Below are 27,773 nucleotides of genomic sequence, written 5' to 3'. Positions count from 1 at the left end.
ACACATTATATGTAAAAATTTATTTTTTCTCTCTCTATAAATATGTATCTCTAAAATCAAGCTATGGTTTATTTATCCTTATTGGTAAATGTCTAAAGGCTGCATAAGCTTGTGGAAACTTATAAAAACAGACATTTAAAAAAAGCATTTTAAAGCATTTTTTACTTCATCAAGGCATGACAACAAGAATAAAACAGTCATAATAATGACAGCAGGGATAAACAATCCATCTATCACCAAACAAATAAACATCTGCATTGTAAATGTCACAAAAAAACATAATGAAACACTAGAGGATGAAATGTGATCGTTCGTCACTTCAGACACGAATCTAAGTATGATACAAATAGACAGCAAGCATGATGATAAGATCTGAAAATCATGTTCAGACTGACCTGAATGTGGAAACAACCAACAATAAAGAATAATAAAGTGGCCTTTAAAAAAATAACAGCACGCAGAATCTCTGATATGTGTACAGGAATACAAAGCGAATATCTGTCGGATATCGTCCCTCCACAGCTGGAGGTTACTGATGACTGCATGGGGGGTTTGTGTTTTTTTTTTTTAGTTTTTGAACATGTCACACAACAGTTTCTCCATGGGAGTGTTTCCGATGGTCCTGTGGAAGAACAGCAGCTCTATCCGCTCCGAGTTCACAAAACGCAGCGAGGGGAGAAGAAGAAGCAGCTTTCCAAACCTGAATAAACACAAAAAAACAAGATATTATCAATTTCTGAATACAAGAGAACGTTTTGCAGCATGAATTAACAATTGGCTCATAATAACATTTGAATATCATTTTAAAACTGTTTTATTACTGTTTTTCAAGCTCCTGTGAGGCTATGCAAAGCTTGCCTTTAACTTTTATTTATTTACTTATTATTAGCTCAAGTTATTTTAACTGATTGAGATTGAATGTTTTCATTTTAAAGTCTCTAAATTCAAGTTAATTCCCAATCTCTGTGACAGAAATCTGACTTAAAACTACAATCTCTTTTTTGTTCTCTTTAATGACACCTACAGGGGATAACATATAACTGCAGGTGTGTTGTTGGTTCTCACTTTCACTAGTTTTAGAAGTTTAATTGTCTGTAGTGTTGTTTTTTTTAGTTGCTCAGCCATAGTAACAGTTTACTTGGAATGCAAGCAGGGATTGGAAAAAAACCCCATTACATTTCTTCATACACAAATTAGTTAAAACAGTCACTAACTGTGTGTATGATTATTTTTATTTATATTTATGGTTTATAATATTGTAAAAGTGCTTTCATTAGTGGAAAACCTTTATTTAAACAAAAATCTTAAGTTTACAGCTCTGCTGTCTGGGCATATTTTGTTATTTGATGGTGCATTTTTATTAATTCTATGAATAACTTGAAGGTTTAAAGAAAAAGGGAATAGTCAAATCACTACCAGAAGCTACACTGATGAGTGATACCTGAGAAAGTAAAACTTGATTTTTATTCAACCCTGCAAATTTGCACAACCAGTTACCAAGGAATATAAATCAGTGAAAGAAAGAAAATATATTTGGGGAGTTTGTCTTCAAACTGGCAGAACTTACACAAAATACATAAATTACTTTGACAAATAAAAAACAGGACTTTGGTTTCGTAACTTGCATGTTTTGGAGGCTCCTCTTGCAGCTTCGAGTACATTTTATTTTACCATGTGTTATGAGTCCAAAACGAAAGTCAATAAAAATGTTGAAAAGCTGTTTTATTTTTAAGTTTATTTTATGTATTTAACAATGCATTGTTTTTTGTATGAATCTGAAGACAAATTTCCACTGAGGTGGACAATAAAGTGAATCTAATCTGATCTAATCCATGCAGCTCTGAGGCAGTGATGTCATTAAGCAGGTAACACACCTGGCTGGTTGACTCGGGTAGTGTGAGCGGATGTGTTGTCCCAGCATCACCTGAGACTGATCCTGCAGATTCTCCACCTGTTCTGGATCTTTCAGACCTCGAGTCTCTGTGGAGGAGAACAACAGCGTGAGTCACACAAATAACAGTCAAGATTTATTGATCCCTTAGAGCCTTAAACTCTTATAATCTGACTGTAAAAACACAGAAAATATTTGTTTTTATACACTACCACCCCATCAATATCCAGATGTTGGACTCACCTGGCTTGAAGAGCACGATGGCCTTGAGGCAGGCGAACTCTGTGGGGTCGACGGCGAGCGCCTTGAAGCGGCTGAAGACCTCCTGCAGGAGGCGCAGGTCCAGGCTGGTGTAGCTGGTCTTGCCCTGCATGCCGGGGCAGAGGTCGGGCAGAGAGAGCAGCGGGCAGCTGTCCAGAGGGAGAGACCACTGGATGGCACAGAGCAGGAAGAGCTCGCTCCACGCCTCCTCCAGCAGGATCACCTGGTGGGACACGAGGAGAGACGTTAACATAAAACTGTTTCAGGAGCTGATGGATATTTGTTTTCAGTCAAAGCTGTTTATATGGAAGCTCATTACTGCCAAAAAGTAACATGCTGATAATTGGAAAATATATAATTTATAAAATAAAAGCAGGAACTCAAAATTATGAGTTATTTTCACTTATTTTTCACAAAAAATTCAATAATGTGACTCATATTTATGTGTTTGAGACAAGCTGGTATGATTTATTGTAAAATTGAATTGTTTTTTATATTTTATGCATACTTTTTGATCTAAAAAAAGTCAATATTATTTCTAATTTTTGATGTTTGTATTATTTTTGTCAATGAGTACAGATAACAAAAATTTGTGACAAGAAAAGTTGAAAAGCAAAAAGTTTTTTAAAAAAGTTACATTTGTAATACAATAAATAAACAAATAAATAAACAAACATATATAAAAAATTAATAAAAATGTATAACTAAAATTACAAAAAAAATCTTTTGAATATATTTCTTGGCTATAAATATACTAACGCTTCTAATCAAATTACTTCTTAAAAATAACTACAGACTTGAATTTGACAAAAAGCAATAAATATTTTCATCAAAAGATTTTTTTTTCTCACAGCTATTTTATATATATTGTATAACTTTATGAAATATGTTTAATTGCCTGACAGTAACTGTTTTATTAAGTTTTAGAACTGACTTTCGAAATTCAAATGAACTATTTTGAAACTATAACACTGTAACCCTAGAGTGTGGTTGTGAGTCTGACCTGGTCTCTGAAGGGCAGGTTGGAGAACACCGGCAGGTTCTTCGCCCATTTCACCGACATGAAGAGCAGCCGCGCCGACGTCTCGTACACGTTTTCAGAGCTAGATGGGTAAAGCGCCATGTGGTACTCCGAGGACGCTCGTTCCGGCTCGTTACTCGTTACGTCAATGTTCTCGTCAACTGGAAATACAGAAAAAAACAAGATCAGACTCATGCAGAACTCTAGTTTATGTACAAATGTTAATATGTTAAAGCAGACATTTTATTATTTTCACTGCAATATCCATTTTAAACAATGTCAAATAACCTTTTACTACTTTTTTATGCACCTTTGCACACTTAATGCGCCTCATGTAATGAGACAACAGTATTTATTTATTATTAATTACATTAATTTATTTAATGTTTTTATTATTTGTGTTTTAATGTTTTTGTATGTGTCTTTCATACTGGATGTTTTATGTTGTTTTTGAGGCCCTAACCTTGTCATAAAGACAGTTTTCTATCATTTTATGAGAGAAAAGAAGTTGTTTTTGAGTGTTAAATGTTTAAGTTAAAGCTTCCCTCCTGTCTGATGTGCTCACCGTCCTCAGGCTCCAGCTTGGCGCAGGTCTCGGCCGTCATGAGGCTGGCCATGAAGCGGTGGTTATTCTGGGGACTGATGCAGCGCTGGGGGGCCACCGAGGAGGTGATGGTCATGGAGGAGGTGATGTGGGGCCAAGTGATGACGGAGGAGGACGAGGAAGAGGAGGACGAGGAGGATGATGAGGAGCAGGTGGGCTCCCGTGTGGTGGCCAGGTGCTCCTTGTCGGGGTCCACGTCGATGGAGTCGAGGCGGACCTGAGCCGTGCTGCGCGGCTGCCGCTCGTTCTGAACTGCTGCAGGGACCAAAACGAGCATTGTTTAACTTAAAATTTGTTTATTTTTCCAGACAGAGGTGTTCATCACACATGATGCATTCAAGAACGATCTGAAATGTGACATCTGTGGATATTTTCTGTTTTTATTTATGATAAACGGTGTCATTTTTATCTCACCGTCTTTGTTCATTCCCGCCTGCAGACACTTCTTCAGCCGACACGCCTGACACTGGTTGCGATGAGCTTTGTCCACGGGACACATGCCGGTACCTGCTTGACACCTGTTACCACGGTAACACACAGGTCATTAAAGGGACAGTCCACTCAAGAAACACACATCAGAAACACTGCATGTAAAATTGACAAAAATACAGATTTATGGTGAAATATTCCTATTTATACGAAAATGAAAGCCACTCTGACCGAAAACTTTCATACTTTTATCGTAATATTTGTCAGAAATAACAAAACTCTGAGACACAACCTACAAGTTTGATTTAAATGAAAACAAACAAACCGTCAATATTTAAAGTGGACACTGGATATTTCTTTTCACAATTTTAACAGCAACTTAATCTGTATTAAAGTTATTCTGGTTTTAATGGGATGGGGGACATGTAGGTGTGAGTTGCAGCCTCCTCTTGCCTGTAAATGAGCCTCCTCCTCACGCTGCGTTTGAAGAAGCCGCTGCAGCCGTTGCAGGCGTAGATGCCGTAGTGTTTCCCGCTGCTGGTGTCCCCGCACACTTTGCAGACCAGAGCTGGGCTCAGGGCTTTACCCGGGGACGGACTCTTGGCTGTGAGTCAAAACACAGAGACACACACACACACACACACACACACACACAGAGGGGCCAGGCGGTTAGCAGCATTCATGAACACTGGTATTGTTTCATACGTGTGCCTGCCATCTGCACTGTCAGCTCAGTGGACTGCAGCAGACGTTTAGGCCTGAAAATCTCATTTAGTGCACGATTATGAAATAAAAACAATCAAATGGCTGCAGGCGGATTAACAGCTAGAATAAACGATGCACAGATCCTGATATTAATCCAAATAAACCTCTTAATTAAACATTAACTCAGACAGTATTGCTTACAGTATATTTATTTAGGCCCTGTTCTGTAAAATATGCGCAATAAAAATAGATTTTGTAAAAATTTTGTGCACATTTCTGATCTTTGAGTTTTGCTTTACTCTGGTAAGTTTCAGTTAATTAAACAGATGTTGTTGTTTTTTTAAGTTAAATATTTAAACAGATAGAATGTAGAAAAAAGGTCTCAAACACAAAAAAAAAAATCAAAAAACCTACGTAAGCTTAATTTGTTTTTGACTCCAGGCTAAGTTTCCGTCTCATCGTTTAGAGTTTGGGGACTCTAGAGCTGCAAAGGTTATTTAATTTATCAATTGATTAACTCTTTTGAGAATTTCTGAGTTAAATATTTGAACAGATAGAAAGCACAAAACTGTTTTTCGCACCCAGGACGTCAAATCTGGTAATCTCAAGTACAGAAAATGCATAACTCAAGTTGATGTATATTCAAAAAGTCTGTTTCTTTCATGCCTACAAGTTTGCGTCTCATCTTTTAGCCTTCATGAACACAAGAGCTGCAAGGTTTAACCGATTAATAAATTAGTTGTCAACTGTTAAATGAATCAGCAACTTTTTGGGAAATTGATTAATCAGTTTGAGTCATTTCTTGGATAAAAAACAGGTTTTCAGCTTCTTAAATGTTTATATTTCTAGTTTCTTTACTACTCTATAAGAGTAAATTGATTTCATCTTGGTCTCAAATGGACATTTTATAGACCAAACAACTTAATCAAGAAAATAACCTAGCTGCCAACTTTTGATCAATTCGAGTGATTTTTCAAAGAAATAAAAAGTTGACAAGTCCCCAAATTCAGCTTCTTAAATGTTAATATTTCTAGTTTATTTACTCTTCTATGATAATAAACTGAATCTCTTTGAGTTATGGACAAAATTAGGCATTTAAGTGCTTCATCTTGGGCTCAAATGGACATTTTATAGACCAAACAACTAATTGATTGATCAAGAAAATAACCAAGCTGCCAACTTTTGATCTAATTTTTCTAAGAAAAAAGACGAAAAAATTCACTGAATCCAGCTTCTTAAATGTCAATATTCCTGGTTTATTTACTCCTCTATGATAATAAACTGAATATATTTGAGTTATGGACAAAATAAGACATTTCAGGGCTTAAACTTGGGCTTTGGGAAGCACAGATTTTTTCAACATTTTCTGACATTTTATACATGAAAAAACATTATTTATCGAGAAAACACATTGACATTGACAGAAATAATAAAATGCTCATTAGTTGCATCCTGAATGGACACCTGTGGCTGCTGGTGGTCCTGTGAGACTCTTACCTCCTCTGCTGTCGTCCGTCCCGCCGCTGCCTGAAGACTCGCTGGGGGACGATGAGGACATCATGGGGATCTTCAGCAGGTGATCCTCCATCATTTCTTTATTAAAAAAACGCCTCTTGAAGTGATGATAATGCAGATAACAAAAAACTGCTGCAAAATCCTCTTAGCGTCCAAAAGTTCAAGTTCCCTTTAGGTTTGCTGCAACAAAAACAGCTAAATATGAGATAAGTGGGGCCTCCAGATGGCTGCTGAGCCTCTACTGTGTGTGGTTGCAGATGGGCCGGGGTCCTGCCATGAGCTGCAGCTTCACACTTGTTGCACGTCAACAGGTCCTCGCTCTGGGGTCCGTGTCACTGTCTGTGGGTGCTTCCTCAGTGGCAGCTCCTCAAAAGGGACTCCTGGGGGTGGAGGGTGTCAGAGGGTGGGGGTGGTGGGGGGGATTAGCCCCACGCGCTGTGTAAGCAGCATGCTTATTTGTCATCCTCTTAATCTTTACTGTTCATCTACTGGATCAATCAGTCACATTGCTGGAACATTGGTGCAGCTCAGAGTTGTGTGCAAACATAAAAAAAGCAGAAAAACAGAAGGATGAGTGCTAAAACTCTCCTGCGCTCGGTGGTGTAACTTTAGACGGTTCCCATGCTGCTCCTCCAGGGCATCCATCACTCAGTGCTCCTCTTCGGTATCTGCATTTAAAGGGATGATTACATGAGGCGCATTATTATATTTACCAGCTTCTTCGATTTGTATTTCCCCTCCGAATTCCAGCTCCATTTCCTCTGCTGCTGTATATTTGATCTGTGTGATTGCCTCCCGTTCATAATGACCCCCAGTGTTTGTGGAGGAGCTGCCTATTAACTCCCATTTCACTCTCTTTTTTTTTTTTGACAAAACTAGAGATCATCCGCTTCCTCCTGCCTGCCAGAAGAAGAAGGAAAAAAAAGGTCGCAGAGCGAATAATGGAGTTTTGAATGGTTGAATGTTTTGGCTGACACTAATTTAGGTCATTCATGAGGGTCCCACATTTATTATTAAACAGATAGAATCATCATACATGTGGCATTTACATAGGAAGACGGGAGGACCAAAGAACGACCAAAATAACAGACAGTCTGGAGCAAAGTTAATGATACTGGTGTGATGAAGGAATGAAAAACCTCAATATGAAGATGAACAAGTATGAAAGCAGGTTTTAAAGGCATGTTTTGAGTTTTAAAAATGCCAAAATTACATTATTTATCATAAAAATAAACTGTAAAAGGAGAAATTATCGTCAAATTTTCACATTTCAGAAAATCTTGAACAAATTGTATGTGAGCAATGCTTCCTTCAGGAAAAATCACCAAACCTAAATTAAAAATAGTGATATTTTTGGTTTAAAGGGCATGTTTTCTATTTACAAATGGCAAAAATTACGCTATTTATCATAAAAATAAAATATAAAAACCATTTTGCACAGTTCCTGAAGGTGATTCATCAAAATCACTTTAATTTCTGTTAAAAAAAAGTTCAAGACATGAATTACCTAAATACAAAGATAAATTAGTCATTATTCTCTGAAGACTAGTTTGAAAGGCATGTTTTCTTTTGAAAAATATTGCCAAGATTACACTGTTTATCATTAAAATAAAGTGTAAAAACAGAAGTTATCTTCAGATTTCCCCATTTCTGACAATTTTTGAACAAATTATGTGTGATAAAGGCTTCTGTCGGGAAAAATCATCAAATCTAATCTTAAAATAGTGATATTTCAATAAACTCACTTTAGTTTGAATGTTTAAACAAACAGTTTGTATGAACAATGATTAAGAAAAGCAAGGAAAAAAATGCCAAAATTACACCATCTATCATAAAAAATAAGCTGTAAAAACAGAAATTATCTTCAGATTTTCCCATTTCAGAAGGTTCTGAACAAATCATGTATGTCGAACACTTCCATTAGGAAAATTCACCAAATTTAAGCTTGTAATTTCATCAAAATTACTTTATTAAGTCTCATTTATACTTTGCCAGACAAATTCTGAAAATATTCTGCACACTAGACATTTCTGAGTTCTTCCCTCTTCTAGCCATAATTATGCTGGTTTCATAGAGGACTTATAGTTGTTGTGAAATATGAGGCCACAGTGAGTAAAATGTGATTTCTAGGAGCAAAAAACCACCCAGCTCTCTAAAACAGCTCTGAGTTCAGAGGGTAAAAAATACCTGACTGTGAAAATAAAAACTGGAGAAAACAGAGGACAAAATGTTTCAGTTCATAAATTTGAAGCAGCTGTCAAATAACCCCTCTGCTGTTAATGACCGTATGAACTTTCTGCTCAGTTTGTTTCATCGTTGAGTGAATGATCTCAGCCTGAAAAAGGACGCAAGCTGCCGCGTTTCTGACATCTGTGCATCTGTAGTGTTGTCTGTTTGTTTGTCTGTTTGCTGTTTGTTAATAACATGCATTCTGCACTGACCTTAGATTGGACATATGAACTGTATGCATTATTTGAGTTTTGGCGGCATCACAGCTTGGACCCCCTTAACGTTTTTTCCCCTTTCAGAGGCTGAAACAGGATTTAAGGCTATAGAAAAGATACTGATAGGAACCCATTGGCACCAACCATGCCATGATATCATGTCGCTAAAGTTAGGCTATTTTAGTGAGGAAAATGGGCTCTATGGCCCACAAGGCCTCTTAACAGACATGCCCGCTATGTTGATAAGACACAGTTTAAGGCAAAAGTTTTTCTCATGCATTATTTTTGCCTATTGTGCTTGAATATTTCTGCATCCTGGGGTCACTAACCAGTGTGTGAATTACATAAATCTGCTCTGACTGGAAAGCTGAGAGTCCTGTGGATTCAATGAGCCCAGTTTTCTTCATGTGGGATGATGTTAGTCATCAGTAGTAGCCAGTTCATTGCAGTGAGGGCATTTCTTTAATCTCGACCTCACTGTATAAAATGAGCTGCTGTGACCTCTAGGATAATCACAGCCTCATGAAACTTACAACCACAAACTAGAGACCTAGAGCATTCAGAGGATGTGTGGCTTTCAACAGTATAGACACAATAAGGGGTTTCTCAGCAGGCAACACAACAGAAAAGCTCAACATGACAAAATATAGAAATTTCATGTTAAAAGTTTATGACTGCAGCATAGATTTTTCTGTGTTGTTCTAAAGGTCTCAGTGTATTTATATCATAATATTCTGGAGGGATTTGTGACCATTTTTATCCATTCCTGAGTAAAAAGGCCTAATTCAGCACCAAATGTGTGTAACAATCAATCTATCAATCAATCAATCAATCAATCAATCAATCAAAATGTATTTATATATTACCTTTCAAACAAGTATGTAAAATTATATTAGTATATGTTATTATTATTATATATTAGATAATTTGAACAATTAGAATTAAATGAACTTTTTATATAAACAATAACATATATGTAAAACAGATCAAAGCTAATAAGTAAAACAAGTATAATAAAAAATGTTAATAAGATAATATGACGCTGCTATTATGACACTACATAAAAAACAGATTAAACAGATTTTTTAAGGTTTTTAGTTTATGTTTAAAAGTAACAATATTTCTAGTCCTTCTGGTATCAATCCAAAAATTGTTCAAAACAAGTTGAGATGGAAATGAACTTCAGAGAGCCAAACATTGATTATCTGAACCATTATATGGCTTAATTGATGAATTAACTAAGTCATATTTATTTTATTTATAAGATTTAGGACAAGAACAACTTGACACAGTGCTGAGTTTCTCAATTTCAGGTCCCAGCTTTCAGATGATGTTCACCATTTCTATGTGTCATTTATTATTGACCTGCTATCTCCCCCTAAAAATCCACTGCCCACAAGCCCCAATTCTCAGTAAACGGGGGACAGGTTTCTTTTGGGGGATGGGGTTGTGGACCTTTTAACCTCAGTAGTTTTTAAATCCTGCTTAAATCTTGACAATAAGTCACTTATTACACAGTTGACTGATTTATGTAAAACAATTGGTTATTTAGTGTTAATCTGGATATTTTAACAGAATAACAGAATCTAAACATCTGCCTTCAAAACGAGAACCATTTCATGTCCGTTTAACTCTAAGTAGAAAATTTGCCTTGGAGGGCAAATTTAATGTTGATGTCAGCGACTTTGAGCCCCGCGATAACAAAGCCCCAGCCGTAATTGGAAAAACAAAGTGGAAAGCAGTTAAGGAGATTAGAGTTTGACCACATTTTGTCTGCCGGGGCTCCGTGAAGACGAGGGGGGAAGACCCACAATTAGCTCAAAAGATTAAAAGAGCAGTGAAGACACACTTCTTGTGGGCATCTTTAGCCATATGGTGGCTACTCTCTTCATCCCTGCCAACACACTGTTGACCTTTGGAAGATTTAACTGATAATTAGTCTTCTGAGGGCATCGTTCCTGCAGGATTTCTGCCTGATTCACCGAATTACACACCGACTACTAATCCTAATACTCATACCTCATTCATGTTTCTGAGAAGAGTCTGAAACATGTTGGGTAGTTTTATATCCACCTGATTTTATGCAGAATTTTAATTTCTGCAAAAACAATGTTGAAGTTTAATAAAAGTTGTAAAAACCTACAAAATAAAGAATAAAAACAGTGTGATTGGTACCTCTGCGTCACAGATTTGAGTCCGGACAGGGTCCTTGTTGCAGGTCGTCCCCCATCTCTGTCACCAAGAAAAACAACATCAGAAGACAAATTATTTCATTATAAAAATTATAAGATGCAAAAACATGACATGACGTCATGAGTAAATAGGTGTGCTACTCCTGACATGAAACTTGGTGATTACATGATGTTTCCTTTAAAAATATGGAGTAATTTAGGTTGATATCAAATTAAAAAAATAAGAAATAAAATAAAAATAAATACATTTAAAAAAGAAACATAAATAAATTAAAATATAATAATAATATGTATTATTATTATTATTATTATTATTATTATTATTATTAATAATAATAATAATAATAATAATAATAATACTTATTACTATTATTATTATTATTATTATAAAGAACAAGAAGAAGAAGAAGAAAATGTGAAATAATGGAAAAAACACTGAAATAATTCATCCTGATTTATTGCCTCATTTATTGATTTAAGGATTTATTTTTTTTGTCATATGTATTTATATATTTATGTTTAATATAATTAATTAAAATTAAATTATTTTTAAAAATTGTATCTATTTAACCAGGAAATTCCCTTTTCTCTGAGGGAGACCTGGCCAAGACAGCACAACATTTACAGTTAAAAAAAAGCAATAAAATACAACAGACAGAAAATACAATCATCAAACACATAAAGAGCAAATGAAATAAAAAAAGGAGTGCTCACTGCTGTCATACATGCTCTGACGAAGGCTTCATGATGAAACAAGTCAGCGGATTTGTCAGCTAATTGAATGTCAACAAAACTCAATCTCAACATCAACACATCAGAAGATCCTGCTGCTGTTTGTGTCCTACATAGGTGTCCTATAGTATTAAGTCAAGCCATTTAAGTCAATATTACATAACTATATTAACAAATAAACATGCATATTATATAATATCCTGAAATAGCTCATTCTTATTTCTGTATTTATTGCCAAATTTATTTATCTCAGATTTTTTTTAACAGTCACATTTATTCATTCATGGTTTTTATTTGAGAATGAGACCAATGGCAGGCTCATAACAACAGTCATTTGGTAAGACTATATAAAAACTTACTTTTTGAATTTCTGAATTATTTATTTTACTTTAAGTTTTAAGCATAATCACTTAAAACAAACTGCAGTGATGCCATCAGGCTCTCAGTCTATCACTGATACGTTCTTGTTAAAAGGCCTCAGACGTGTTCAGAGCAGAACCAACTAATGTGAGTTCATCTCATCTCTTCTTCATGTATTATGCAGCTTTAATTTACTTATAATGTGATGGTGCTGCCTTTTAATATCTCATGAGCAAAAGGACCTCATGAGTGAAAGCATTATTGCTTTATTATTTATTGAAATCACCAGTATTATCCAATTAAATCATATGCAAACAGGGTCGGGGTCAGCGATTGCAAACTCTCGATTATTAACATCAAGCATGAAATAAAAATAAAAGAGGATGGAAAGGGGGTGAAACATTTTAGGACATTTCTGCTCTTTTACTTTACAGCTGCAGCAATTTTCAACCTCTAGTTTTGTTGATCAGTTTATTATTTCTAACATAAAGGGTGTACTTATTAGAACTGCTAAATCTCCATAGGTTTTTTAATTTTTTTTAATTTTTTATAAGCAAACTTTATTTTTGGTTTAGGGTCACGTGTCAGGTAAATTTCTTTGACTTGTTTTGCAATTACTTACATTTATTTTACTTTTTAAACTAACTTAAATAATGCATAACCAGAAACTTTTGGTCCAGACCTTAAAGAAATACTTACTCACTTTTGGTATTAATGTGAATTTCTTTTACTTTTTTTTAACTACCTACCCTGAAATAGTTTTTCCAAAACCTGAGAGAAGTAAGTTTGTGTTGTAAGCCTTTTGACTGAAGCTGATTTTTTGATCATTTAACTTATATTTTTCATTAAATAAAGAAATGATAAAGTCCTATATGAAGCTATAAGTTTTGATCAAATTTGGCGAGACTAGATTGAAATGTTCAGTGTGATCTGACGACTAAAAAAGACTGAAATTTCAACAATTTTTATTAAAATGGACTGAAATAATACAGTTTTCTATGGCTAAAACTTAAAACTTAACGACAAAAAAGCCGGATGACGTTGAGTAAACATGATTTTAAAAAATATCAATGATGTTTAAAGCAGAACTAAGAATATATTTTTAAAAATATCTGACAAAATTGGCATGACTGAAGTGCCAAAAACAAGTACTGACACTTATATTAGGTTTTATTATATTTTGGGGTCTTCATTAAAACAAATCACTTTTTTTGGTCCAAATTTTCACCAAATTTCACTTGCATTCTGCTCTTTTTTTTTTAATTAATGTGATATCTTACTTTCTTACTAACAGGGAGCAATTAAGGAAATTGACTGAAAATATTCAGTTTTCACCAAGAAAGATGAATGAAAGACATACAAAAAGTGAAAGAAACACTGATTACACAGTAGATGTTTCAAACTAATCAATCAGTCATTCAGTGGCGGTTCTAGACCAATTTTACTGTGGGGGCCAAGGAGGGGCCAGTGTTTTATCAGAGGGGCACTTTAAAAAACAGCAAAGATGATATTTAAGCATTCAAAACCTTTATTTTGGCTCATTTAAGTCTATTTGGAAGATAAAAATACATTGATTGAAAAAATGAGACTTACCAACAACAGTTATTTTTGTACAACAATGACATTTCTAATTTTTGTGCACAATTATTATTATTATTATTTTTTAAAGTGCAGTACAGTGAGCATGATCTTTTTTTATTTACACAAGCTTTTATTGCACAATTAAACTATTACACAATGTGTAAGGGCTTCTTCACAGGGGCAGTGGCCCCTGTAGGCCCCTGTGTAGAACCGCCACTGCAGTCATTTGTTCCCTTGGTTATCTCGACCTGTGTGGTATAAACGTGACGCCTGCTGCAGGAGTGTGAGCTGCAGATCAGATCTGCTCTCTATGTTTAGACGATGACTCCGACCGGCTGCAGCCTGTTTACGGTTTACATAATAATTAATAAGCCTCGGTACACAGTGACACCATCAAGTTTTAGGAGAAGACTTGCTGACACGAGCAGACCATAGATTAGATTAGCATGGAAGCAGCTCCTTATATGAGGATTCAAAGAATGATTAGAGGAGCCGAGTTATGCAATGACGCTAACGAGTCTCTGAAAACTCGAGACGACACGAACAAACTCCATCAACAGGTCTGACCAAGCTGCAGCATCTTCATATAGACAGATATTCACCGCCAATACACAGAGGTGAAAAGTAACTAAGTACATTCACTCAACAACAAATTGTACTCTACATGAGAATTTTAACGCGACTGTATCCCAAATCGGACACATCAAAATTTCACATTAACTACTAATATAAATGATCATGTTATGCTTCCAATTAATTAAATGGTGTGAAACTAAAGTCTAACTTATCTTTCGAACCGTATATTGTTTTATCCGTGTACGTTAGGCTCGGGTTTACCAGAGTCAGCAAAAGGACGCTAACGCCGGTGAATTAGCCGTGCGCTAACTGGATCCCAAATCGGACACTTGGATCTCCTCGCTGTAAAACAATGGGGGCTGCTGAGTTTTTCGGGGGAAATTGGATGTTTCTGGGTAAACCAAATAAATATCACCGTTATCAACCATCGTTATCAACACACCCGGACCGTACTTCTGTCCTTCACAATAAAATACAGTAGAGTAAACATAAAGATGCACTTTTAAGATCGTCGCCTGAGTGTTGCCCAATCGTTCTTACTGCTTTCTCTCATCAGAGTTACTTTCGTTTTGAAATGAGACATACAAATCTCCATGTACATAAATTAAATTTCACATGTAGATTGTTAAATATGTATAAATTAATTATATCCAAATGACAGTGAAAACACCGGAAAGTGCGGCATTGCAGATACGTCCGATTTGGGATACAGTCTCTTAAATCTTAGGCCACTTTCTACTTCTCTTTAAATATTGTACTTTTACTCCACTACATTTATCTGACAGCTTCAGCTACCAGTCACTAATTAATATATGCATAAAAAGCCTGAAGTGCAACTGACACTATAAGTCACTTAATCAGTGCACACAAATAAATAAATAAATATTATCAATAATAATAAAATTATTTCATGGTTCCAGCTTCTCAAATGTGTTTACCACTTTTGTCCACAGGGGGCACCAAAATCAACAAAAAAATCAAAGTTCCTTATAGATTATTTAAGTTAAAGGTATAGATTTACCTGTTGCTACATTGAACAATAATTCCCATACATTATCAGGTGTTGTTAAAAAATCTTTGTTTCTAATATCAGACGACCAAAAAATGAATAAATTTTTTTTAATTTGATGTAAAAAAATTTGAACATGTTTCTGTTTAAATGTCAATTATCACATCTGTTGTTGTTTACATCATCACCGCCCTCACAATCAGTAACCTCTGCGGCCTGAACAGACCACACATATGAGAGAGGATAAGAACACACACACACAAACACACACACACACACACACACACACGGGGGGGGGGGGGGGGGGGGGGGGGGGGGACCATGGATCATGAAGGAAACTCAAGGAGGAGGGTGGAGATGAGGAGGTGTGTGTGTGTGTGTGTGTGTGTGTGTGTGTGTGTGTGTGTGTGAGTGTGTGTGTGCGTGTGTGAGGGCTGTTAAATCTGATCTGACCAGTGCTGACGACGGCAGTGTGGCTGCGTCCTCAAATCAGCCCTGCATCACAGTGTGTGTGTGTGCGCGCGCGTGTGTGTGTGTGTTATATAACAGTTTGATAAAGCTGTCTTTGGGATTTGACTGTGGCTGCTGAGCCTCTTACCTGTGTGTGTGTGTGTGTGTGTGTGTGTCAGGTGGAAAACTCAGAGCTTCATCTCTGTCTCACACACAGATACACACAAGTTTTTTTTAAAGAAAGTCGGTGACGTTTGTTGTTTGTGTGTTAAGGTAATATTATATGTATATTTATGGTTACTGAATATATTTATTTTAAATGTTTATATTCTTATTGAAATAGTTTGAATATCTGTTTGTGATTGGTCTGAAAAGTGCCATAAACCTGCATTATTTCTAATGTTCAGCAGTGGGCGACTCAGCTGGCTGCAAAAAAAAAGTCAGTTTGTAAAGAAGAGAACCTACTCCTCACTAGATTTATTACCTTACTAAAAAAATGTTTAAGTTTTCTCAATTGTTAGTTTCAAGGTCTTCTTTAATAAACCATGATGTTTATTAAATTATACCACTAGATGCAGTGGCAGATTGTAACTAAGTATATTTACTCACGTACTGTACTTAAGTACACTTTTGAGGTACCTGTACTGAACTTGAGTATCTCCATTTTATGCAACTTTATACTTCAACTCCACTACACTTTAGACGCAAAAATAAAAATGCTGTTTACATATGTGCATCAAGAATAATAATCCAATAATATATTTAGAATATAAAAAACAATTTGAGTGGGTCCATTCTGCATAACGAGTACTTTAACATTTCATGGTTTAAGTACATTTTGATGCTGATACTTTTGTACTTTTACTCCATTAAGTTTTGAATTAAGGACATTTACTGTAGTGGAGTAATTCTGCAGTGTGGTTACCTTTTATATGTTATATCTGCAACCTGTGTTGCAACATTTGCAACAATAATCTATAACAATTAATAAATAACAATTCATTCTTCATTGAATATGTATTTTTAAAGTAAAAAAACCATAATTTTTAAATTTTCAATTTTTTATGTGCTTTTTTTTTGTGTTCAAAATGTTGATCCAGTAAGTCAAAGTGAAAAAAATTAAAACAATTATCAGGTCATATAGGTGAGATTGTGCTGAAATAAATGATGCCAAAATTGCATGTTAAAACATTTTTTAAGTTTATCTACAGGCAGAATTAAAGGATTAAAAACAGGGTGAAACAGGTCTTGTTCAGGGTCGTTCCAGATGTACCGGAGGCTGTGCGGTGTGTGTGTGTGTGTGTGTGTGTGTGTGTGTGTGTGTGTGTGTGTGTGTCAACTGCTGTCAGGAGCATGGCCGGCCGTGTGTGTCCAGCTCTCCCCGTCCTGACCTAGATCTCTGACAGTAAACAGCTGCTTCCCAAAGCGACGTCGTGCTGCCATCAGCAGAACGGCCCCGAGAGATAAATGTCAGATTGGAGCTGGGCTGAGCCTCTTGATGCAGCTCAGGGCCCCGTGGTTTGTTCAGCAGAGCCACAGACACTAAGCAGCCAACTGCTGCTGTTGCTGGCTTTGTTTCTTTTGTTTTAATCAACACTGTTTGCATTGAAAGCATACAAAAAGGAGACCTTGTTTTTGCTTTAATGAGCGTCTAATGTCCAGTTTCTGACTGACGGCAACAGAAGAAATCATTTGATTGAAATCTATCATGTCGTCTATGAAATCATGTCGTCACTAAGCTGCTTTACAGAACACAAATATTTAAATGAATGGTTCATACAGTAACGTTTTCAAGCACTTTGCACAATCAAACATAAAGGATTTCCTGTTTTCCATATATGGTGGAGATTAAAAACACTTTCAAAGTTTATTGCGGTGTTTTATCCTTCATTTAAAGAGTATCCAATAAGTCCTGAAAATTAGCAAAATTAATTGTTTGTATCATAATTTCTATAATAATTTTTTGATCTGGTTGGGTTTCTGCATACAAACAACTTGTTTAGGTTGTATTTTGAACACAGCTGAGCTTTTTGGTTTTGGCTGGTTTCCTCCAACTGATTCAACTTTTACTTTCTGCACAATATCTTTGCAACTTTCAGATCTGTCTGCAGCCTTTTGTTCACTCCACCGAGGAGGTAAAGTTTTCAGTTCAGGATTAAAGGGGAAAAAAACATGTTTGATTTTAATAAGACTTGGTGGAAATTACTTTTCTTTCGTTAACAATGTGCTGTATAGAGATATTAGGAGTACGTGACAAATTACTTGAAACTTTAGGTAAAAATAACGTCTCCATATCTAAATATTTCAGGGTTTAAAGCTCCACTTCACTGAAAACCAGAAACATTCTGCAATGCTTTTGCCAGCCAAAAACGTAGCCACAAAACTTATCTGGAAACCATAGATATGTTACGCAACAGCAACCTTTTTTTCATGTCTGGTGACGTAGCCATATACATAAATATTATAGCATATACATTCCCCATCAGGCAGGTGGGAGGGGAGGTGGATAGTACTAATAAACTCAGGACGTCAAAGTCTTATTTTAAGTGTTTAAAACAGCAGTTTCACATGTAATAACGTGTTTTTTAGCGATGGGAGTCACATGTCACATTGAGAGCGATTTGCAGTCACCAACGTCCATATTCAACCTATTTTTGGTTCATAGATATGAAGATAGTTAGATATTTAACAGATTAACTGTGACGCCAAAACATAAATGAGGCTCCATTTGAAAGGTCATATCTACTAGTTCCTGCAGTTGTTCCTGTTTAGCATGTGGCTTAAACACGGCCAGAACGACATCAAATCAAAAAAACAAAAAGTTATTTCGTCTAACCCAGCTCTTACCTGCTAACGGGCAATTATTTCCCACTTGGTACAGCTCACACATCATGTTTCCTCCTGAATGTGTCCATCTCTGTCTCTGACAGATAAACATGATGCAACATATAAGCCCGGAGAATAACTTTGTTTAATATGCAAATGTTGGTATTATTATATTAAGCTTTCCAGCTAACCGAGGCTGTTAAATAACAAAATAAAAGGTACAATTTCTTATTATGTCTCTGACGACACAGAGAGTTCAGGTAAACAAAAAACTTAAGAAGATTTAAATAATCCTTTTGAATGTCAAAGAGTTATCAAAGAGTAGGATTAAAACATTCAGGTAATACTGCACCAGGAAAGAAAATATGGAAAATAAGAAAATGTTTCTTGAGTTTCAGCCCAATTCAGTTGTAATATATTTAAGATTTTTCCATTTTCTTCCTGCACCAAACTACTTAGTGTTCTTACTGCAAAAATAAACTGATTTTAACAGATTTTACACAACCCCTCGTCCACTTCTTACCTCTAAATTTCATTTTTTAGTGAAACAGACTAATTGGACACATGTGTGGCAGATGGCTGTCAGTCAAAGGCCTGACTCACCTCGACCACCACCACCACCACCGCCGCTGCCGCTGCTGCTGGATTAGCTCAGATGACTTCAGATTAGATTACTGTGGAAACACAGAGGAAGCAACCAGATTAAAGTGAATGAGCTAACTGAAATGAGCATTGTTACAATATTGAGAGCTTCAAAACTGTTCTATTTTAACAGATGGAGGAAATGTTTGAGGAGCGTCACACTTTCTAAATGGTCATCTGATAACTTTGTGCAAGTTTTCATTTGGGAAATTGATTTATGTCTTTTGTCATATGGAGACAGGATGAACTGGTTCATTCAATTTTTTTTGATGATATAATCTGTTTATATTTTGGTGACATGTGATTTGCTTGAGTCATAATGTTTGACATTTTAGATTTAAAAAAACTCCTAAAATGTAAATCTCCACCACTAATGCTGCAAATACAGACACAAAAATATTTTTTATTATTATTATTATTTTTATTTATTTATTTTTTTTCTTCAGTGGCATTTCTTCCTCCTTATGTTATGCATTTTATCATAATTCTTATTTTGTTATTTTTCTCAAGTGTGTTTTATTTTCCATAGAATTATTTACTTGATTCTATTTCTGTTTTTATGTTAAAACATTTTTTAACATAATTTATGCATGTAATATCCTTATTGTAAAGCATTTGTGCTGCATGTCATCCATGAAAGTGGCTATAGAAATAAAATATATTTTATTTTTATTACTTATTTTAGTTTTATTACTACTATAAACATTGTGCTCAAACATAAATATTTGTTGCTTTAGGTTAGTATTCTCCACAAAATCATCCATGTGTGTAGCAACAACAAAAAATAAATAAATAAATAAAAATAAAAATGTGATTTTCCCTGATTGTGAGTCTCAGTGTACAGTAATTGTAGTGTTTACAATACATTATTTCATAACAATAGAACCAGCTTTAATGGGGCTCTAATTCCTCGCTCATCCCCTCACCCTCTGCCTCATCTACTGACTGCTGACGCACACATTACTCACACTGTAAAGCAGCTCTTTGGCCGTGCGGCTCAGCGGGTTCGTTAAGATTTCGGGTGGAGGGTGCAGGGTGGAGGGTGGAGGGTGGACTGAGGGGGAGTCGCGTGTTGGGTGGAGTGCACGGGGTCAGGCCAATGGGCAGCTGGGATTACCACCGACCCGCCATCTGCCACCAAAATAATCATCAGAGTGAGGAAATCAATTGACTGAGTAAATATCACAGGTATAAAAGAGCTAACTCTACTCTGAGAGCTGAAGGAGCAGGTTTTCACTCAGTTATTGGGTTATTTTTGTCCTAAATATGATCAAATCAAATCAATTTAATTTATAAAGAACATTTTAAAAACAACCAGAGTTCACCAAAGTGCTGTAATAAAATAACATATGTACACATAATTATATTAAAATGACATGAAACTGTAAAAGTAGTAGAAATAAAATCACAATCGCTAAGTTCTCCTTTGTCATTTATATTATATATTTCAGTATGAACTTTTGAACTTCTTCTTCACAACAAAGCAGTGTTAAATGTTTGACTTTTTACTCCTCTACATTTATTTGATAACTTTAGATAAAAGTTACTTTCCAGATTCAGGTTAATCACAAAAAATATAATCATGATTTGTGTTGTTTTTTCTCTGTATTCTGATTGAACTGTTATGTTTTGTTTTTAACATTTTATTTCATGTTTATTTAATTGATTTCATCAATGTGTGCATGGTGGGGCATAAAGTTATTCATGTTTAACATTTATAGTTTATTGAAAAAATACTTAAGTAAAAAAGTATTCACTTCTTCCTACTCCTTTTCAGAAATAAAATACTAATTTAATAATTATGTTGTTCATTGAGTTTGCTCTATATGTTTTAAGTGTACCTTGTTTTGTCTTCATATTTTTGTATACATTTTTCTTACAAGTTTTTGTAGTACATTGTTGTGAGATTTTGACTCTTTCTGAAATGATCTCTCCACATGCTAAAAGCATAAAGTTTTGAGTCTAAAATGGTTTTGTGAACTAGTAATGAATACATTTTTATTTCCGTGCAGTTATATATCCAGAAAAATATATACTTCATACTTAAATAAAATGAAGTCCAAAGAGTTGCTGAGTGAAGAGAGACACATGTTTTTTTCCCCCAATTGCAAATTCCAGTTTGAAAGTTCCTTTAAATGATTGTAGAGTATAAAGAGTATTTCACCTGCTTTCAATACAAAGCAACTTCTTTCAAGAATTCTTGGGAATAAACATTGTTTCAGCATGCCGATACATTTCTATAAAAAAATGGGAAAATTATCTCACTATATTACTAAAAAATACTCACTTTATATAGTTTTCTCAGGAACATTTTAAATCTAAATTGATTTTGTGAGAATGAATGAATTTATTTTTGTGCATTTTTATACTCTATAAAATGTCATATTGCAAGACTTAAATATAATAAACATTATTAACATACACTTAAGCCACATGACAGTTTTGATAATGAACACCTCAAACTCTCCAGATGCAGATAAATGATCCAGCTCAGTCTGAACCTCTCTGTAATTGATTTTATGGATAACTCAGACCCTCCAGTATGAACCCTTGGGTTGCATTATACTTGCTCCTCTCTAATCTGACCAATATGACCAATAATGGTCAGATTTATCTTAGAGGAACACAGATGCTGCTCCATATGAGTCATGCAAATAACATGCAGAGCTTACAGCCGCTAATTCAAACAGATGTCTGGTCTGGCTCGCTTGTTTTCCCGCCTTTTCACTAATGCATCATATTGTTATCTAATCGGCTCAGGCATAATTAAAATGATATCCACATCCTCTCTTTTTAAACATAATATCTTCAAATCTGCAACTGAAGAGAACAATTGACTTCCGTGCAGCAGCATGGACACTAAAAAGAAACATGTAAGCTAATCGGCTAACATGCAGCACGACTTTGTATTAAATCAAACTGTAAAGAAAACCAGTCTGGTCTTCCAACAGAGGATCCCTCTGAGGTCAGCGCAGTGGTCATTTATTGTTCTGTTTGAGAGGAGCGTCAGAGGAGGATTAGCCAGCCGTGGCACATGTTAGGGAGTGAGAGTGTGGACTCGACCGGGCGTCATGGGGCTCAGAGCTGCTGACACACGGCCGAGGCACGCTTCATGGCAGCCACAGACACAGAGGAGAGGCCGCTCGAGTATTAAGATGTCTGGTGATTCATCACACAGCTTGTGGTTTCTGCACACGTGTAGCTGCAGACGAGCGACACGTAAACTGATAACAGGGTAAAGAAAGTTCAATCAGTTTGCACCAGTAGTGTGAAGTGTGTACCTAATAAAGTGGCGATGTAGTCTTCTGCTGCTGTAGTCCATCTGCTCCAAGGTTGGACATGTTGTGCGCTCAGAGATGCTCTTCTGCAGAGTTTGGTTAACTTTCTATCATCTCGAACCAGTCTGGTCATTCTCCTCTGACCTCTGGCATCGAGGTTCACTGGATATTTTCTCTTCCTGGGACCGTTCTCTGTAAAGCCTAGAGATGGTTGGTAGATCAGTTTGTGAAACACTCAGACCAACAACCATGCCACGTTCAATGTTGAATCACCTTGTAATGCATACGAATGTAATAATGCCCACAAACGTAATAAACCACAAACGTAATAAAAATCTGCAGCTTTTAATGCAATAATCTCACAAACGTAATAGACGCTGCCTACTACAAACGTAACATGCGATTTCCCACAAATGTAATAACTATTACGTTTGCAGGGACTAATTATGTTTGTGGGGAAGTGAAAATCTTCAACTATCAATATTGTAATAACTTTTTTGTTTGTTCGTTTGTTTGTTTGCCTATACACACACTACTAATACTGACCACGGGTGCAAAATCAACCCTGCCAAAACAAACAAACAACAACAACCACAATGACCATTATTCATTCCGTTATTACATTTGTGGGAAGTTATTACAATATTGAAAGTTGAAGATTTTTTACTTCCCCACAAACGTAATAAGTCCCTGCAAACTTAATAGTTATTACTTTTCAGGGAAATCGTGTGTTACATTTGTAGTAGGCAGCGGTTATTACGTTTGTGGAAAAAGTATTTCGTTTAAAAGCTGCAGATTTTTATTATGTTTGTGGTTTATTACTTTTGTAGACATGATTACATTTGCGGGCGTTACACACCTTTCTTCCTCATTCTGACACTCACTTTTAACTCCATCAGCTAGTCTTCACCATGTCTACATTATAAATGCATTGAGTTGCTGTCATGTGATTGGCTGATTAGATACTAGTTAACGAGCAGTTGCACAGGTAAAATTGGCCAGTGAGTGCATATTGGTATTTAGATGGCAATGTTGGCCAAGATCTTAATGATCAAATGGCCAAAACAGTGAACGTAAATTTCTCATGATATATTGACTCTGTGACGTTAATCACCAACAAACTTGTCAAACAGTCTAACCCTATTTCTATACATTTTCCAGTTTTTGAAATGAGGTAACTTATGATCAACCTATTTTATTGTAACTTTACAGCTGTGTTTGCACTGTAATATCATTATCACAATTTCTATTCCAAGTCCAGCCGATTCAGCTGTTATCAGACTATTGAATGGGCATTTATTAACAGTTACCATACCATAAGTATGGGCAACTTGGGGCCTATTCTAGCTTATTGAATGGACTATATAATCATGTATTGTTTGTGGCCCCTCTAGTGACCAAAGGTAGAAAGGCCTTTACAGAGTGTGAAAGTGAAGAGGGAAGTAAGGGAATGTAGTTTAGACAGGCAGAAGGGATTGTGGATAGGTCAAGCACACCAGGACGTTCAGCCAGGAGATCGGGTCTGTGTGAAACCACAAGAAAATAATGTTATTTGAAGAAATGTCACTTAAATTCAGTGCATCACATAACTAACGTCACCTCGGGTATTAAATTTGTCCTTGTAACTACTTAAGTTTTATGCATTTACATGCATTTATTTTATTTTCAAACTTTTACAACACCTAACCTTAACCTTAGAGAAGAGGTTTTGTAGCCGTAACTGAACTAAACAGTGTCGTTTTTTGGTGCCTAAACGTAAAAAACTGAAAGTAAAATGAATTAAAACAGCAACCGGCCATTGAATGAGCTGATAACAACCTTTTGTACAGACTAAAAGTTGGGGCAGGCCCATACTTTCCCTTACTTATGCGATGATAACAGCTGATAAACACCCATTTAATAGTTTGATAACGTCCAGATCCACACCCTTTTTATATTTACATTAGTTAAGAACAAATAACTTATCTTTTTTTACTTATCCAGCGTAGGCTACCATTGCCAAAATAACGACAACCTTATTCTCTCCTTAAGTTGGGATATTGCTCGTAGTATAAATGACAATTGGAAGAAGTGTTACGCTCCAAGAATAGCCAAATGTAGTTTGTTTGCAGGATGCTTTTAATTATGTTTTATGGACTGAGACACCAGTGTCACTGCTGGGTCTGAACCCTGATCTTTGCCGTGTCGGGTTGGTGCATATTTCTCTCTTTAAATGGCACAAGCTGCAACCATGAGGATGAAATACAGAAGAGTTCATTCCACCTACGTGCTCTCCTTTGCTGCTTTCACTACAGTGTACAAAACAGTTTTTCCCTCTTGGATCTGTGCAGCAGCTGCGTCCTCAGTGAGGTTCTGCAGCAGCGTCCTGCCGCTGCCATGTAATCAGGACGGGAACTCGAGCTGTCCCTCAGCAGGTCGCTGAGGCCCCACTCATTATCTTATCTCCCATTGTAACCCGCCTGTAATTCACCCTCTCATGATTGATGATGTCGCTGTCTGATTACACCAAGACAAAACCTCTCTAAGATCACCTTTCGTTCCTGTGGCCAACTCCACGAGCTCCACGAGGTCCGCCTGAGAGGAGGAGGACGATGGCGGGATGGGGGGAGGGGGTTAGTGGCAATGTTGAGCTGCACGGTATTATTTCTGAGGAAGAATCAGCACAATTTTAGATTAAAAGAATATTAGTTCTGTGCTATCAATGCAAGAAGTCCCACTTTCTTGGGGAAGAGTCATTTTGGTGGCTCATGTTTGTCTGATTCGGATCTTCATTTCCAAGATGCACCGAACAGGACAAAGTGTTCTGATAAGGAGCTTCGTGTGGTGCAGCACACACAGAAATAAGAAAGCCGCGGTATAAAACATTTAGACCGAAGGCTCCTCTGCTTCAGATCATGTCCCTGGCCTGCCGTGGACAAATCAGATAGGTAACCTGTGCTCTTTTTAAGTGGGACAGTGAGCCTCATCTCTCCATGCGGCAGGTGGAGACAGATGCCTCATTATCCATGCCACAGGGGACAAAACAAGCCCGGGACCCGGTAGGCCCCCCCGCCGCTGGCGTTTAGTTTCCAATGCACCGACAACACAGGGCAAACCTTGGAGCGACGCCGGGCCGCGCTCATCTCTGACCTCAGCGAGCGCAGGTCGCTCGCAGAGTCACATTAAACTTTCAGAGAACCCAAAGGTCCCCGTCAGGAGTGTTAACAGCAGCATTGTCCCGGCTCCCCCTGACTCAAAGGGCCAAGTGTAACAGGGCACCCCCTCCAGTGGTCAGGGCCGCCCCCCCTGGGGCCGCAGATACAGTGACACCCTTCAAATCCATCTGCAGCTCCTTTTGAGTCTCTGGGAGTCAGATACAGAGAAGAAGATTCAAGAGCAAGAGGATTATTTTGTTTTAAGGGGAGACACGACAGGTGAATAGGGTGATTTTTTTCAACTTATACACCTCATACATCATCATGAATCTTCCCCCAGTTTTCAATTTACATAAATTACACAATGTTATTTTTGCATTTCAAGTTTTCTGAAATTATATGTTTAGATATGCATACGGGGCTTTAAATATGTGCTAATTTGCATAGATTTCCAGGTCATGAATATGAACATTGGATGAAGCAAATTTCAAAGTTAATATTTTATTTTGTTGATATATTAGATTCAAAGTTTTGTTTTACAGAAGGATATTGGGATATCTCCTTTTATAATTTCATACATCAGAAAACACTGTAAAAAGCCATTAAAAAATCTATTTTGGTCATGTTTTTCTTTTTAGAACAAAATGTGCTATAAAATAGGAGAATGAATGATATATAGACAAACCCCTCTGTAAAAATTTTCAGAATATATTCAGGAATAAAACTGGTCAGTTTGGTGTCTGTGAGTGAAGCTGAGATTTATGAGCAAAAACTAATTTTGAGCAAACGGCCTTTATAAGTTTTTATACATTCTTAATGGAAATGACTAATTGAAGACAAAATATTAAATCTAATTCACAGCAACAACAATATAGAACATGTAAAACACATAATATTGTGCAGTAGAGTGGGAGTTGCCTCGAGGCTGAATTTAGGAGAAATCTAATCGGATGTTTTCTTCCCACTATTCTGAAAGAAGACAGGTTATGGGAGAGAAACAGCTCAAAACCTCAAAATTGACCAGTGAATGAAAAAAAAGATGTTTCTGTCTGTAGTGTTTCACATCGAATAACGTGTGTTTGTGCAGAAAACGTTTGATGACTCTGACCACGGTGAGAAACGAGTAAGTGCAGGTTTGGGATCAGGCTCAGATGATGGGATTGTCACTGAGACGGCTGATCACATTAAAAGGTGCAGTCTGTCTAAACAGAGCCTGGCAGATAAAGAGTTACTAAATATATCCTTTCAATACGCTCTCTTTAAATTTTTCAACAGAATTAACTTTTAGGCTGTTCAGAAAGAAAAATATACACTTTTATGCTATTTGCAAAAGGAAATTGCAATATGGTATAGAAAATTACATTTGTTTATATATCATGTTCTTCAAACTTGTATTCCTGCAAATGTTTTATAGTGCACAACTAATGACTGTAAAATTAGAATAAATAGAGTAAATAAGACGTTTGAAGGAAAGGAAAATAATATGGTTGGGAAAAAAATCAAATATTTCCTTGAAGAAATTTTTCACCTTTCAAATGAATACAAAGAAACAAGTTTAAGATTAAAGATCAGTGCAGAAATTAGGCAAGCACGATGTAGATATATGAAATGATGGTTGTTAATAGAAGTAATGACGGGAGCCAACGTTATTGCACAGATGTGATGAGAAGAGGGGAAGAGATGTGTGGAACATTTTCAACAGACTGGAAGCAAATTCCAGACAGAAGAATAACCAGAAGTTTCACAAACACACAGGAGATCTTAGAGTTTCTCATAGGAATGAATGGAATTATGTTTGCAAACGTAAACACAGCTATCACAGAAACAGTACCACTTTTGTCCACAGAGGTGGCCAAAATCAACACAAATGAAAGTTCCTTTAGTTGCTTTAAAATGTTGATTGAGTTTGTAGTACCTTAATCTTGAAGAAAATGTTGATTTCTTTGCTTCAGGATGTCTCCTAAAGACCCTGAAGAAAAACACTGAACATTTCTGAAAATAAACAAACAAAGCACATTCATTTGTTGCAGTGTTAAAGATGTAATCTGAATGTTTATGGCTGCTGTCATCAGATATATTTTGGCTCAACAAACTGGCAAAGAAACCACACAGAGTGACATCTG

General features: G+C 36.3%; 1 protein-coding gene across 9 annotated transcripts; it reads right to left on the bottom strand.

The window, feature by feature from the left end:
- Window positions 1-144: 144 nt before the first annotated feature.
- Window positions 145-27,701, bottom strand: LOC131982662 (photoreceptor-specific nuclear receptor-like). Of its 9 annotated transcripts, none has more exons than XM_059347216.1 (15): window positions 27,566-27,701; window positions 25,048-25,858; window positions 22,520-22,717; window positions 20,207-20,369; window positions 19,120-19,270; window positions 18,618-18,693; window positions 11,046-11,102; window positions 6,409-7,094; window positions 4,660-4,810; window positions 4,192-4,295; window positions 3,739-4,032; window positions 3,156-3,334; window positions 2,135-2,375; window positions 1,875-1,980; window positions 145-700 (listed from the first exon to the last, which is right to left on the bottom strand). In XM_059347216.1, the coding sequence occupies exons 8-15, from the start codon at window positions 6,500-6,502 to the stop codon at window positions 568-570; spliced, it is 1,302 nt and encodes a 433-aa protein (XP_059203199.1). In that variant the 5' UTR covers window positions 6,503-7,094; window positions 11,046-11,102; window positions 18,618-18,693; window positions 19,120-19,270; window positions 20,207-20,369; window positions 22,520-22,717; window positions 25,048-25,858; window positions 27,566-27,701; the 3' UTR covers window positions 145-567. The 9 variants fall into 9 exon arrangements, with proteins under 9 accessions (XP_059203199.1, XP_059203215.1, XP_059203208.1 ...); XM_059347232.1 differs by having other exon boundaries at window positions 25,048-25,162; window positions 27,566-27,699; XM_059347225.1 differs by lacking the exon at window positions 27,566-27,701 and having other exon boundaries at window positions 6,409-7,326; window positions 25,048-25,718.
- Window positions 27,702-27,773: the final 72 nt, after the last annotated feature.

This window comes from Centropristis striata, chromosome 2 (assembly GCF_030273125.1).
Source record: "Centropristis striata isolate RG_2023a ecotype Rhode Island chromosome 2, C.striata_1.0, whole genome shotgun sequence".
NCBI classification, from domain to species: Eukaryota; Metazoa; Chordata; class Actinopteri; order Perciformes; family Serranidae; genus Centropristis; species Centropristis striata.
Note: the sequence above shows the minus strand (reverse complement) of the source record. Positions and strands in the feature narration are given on the sequence as shown.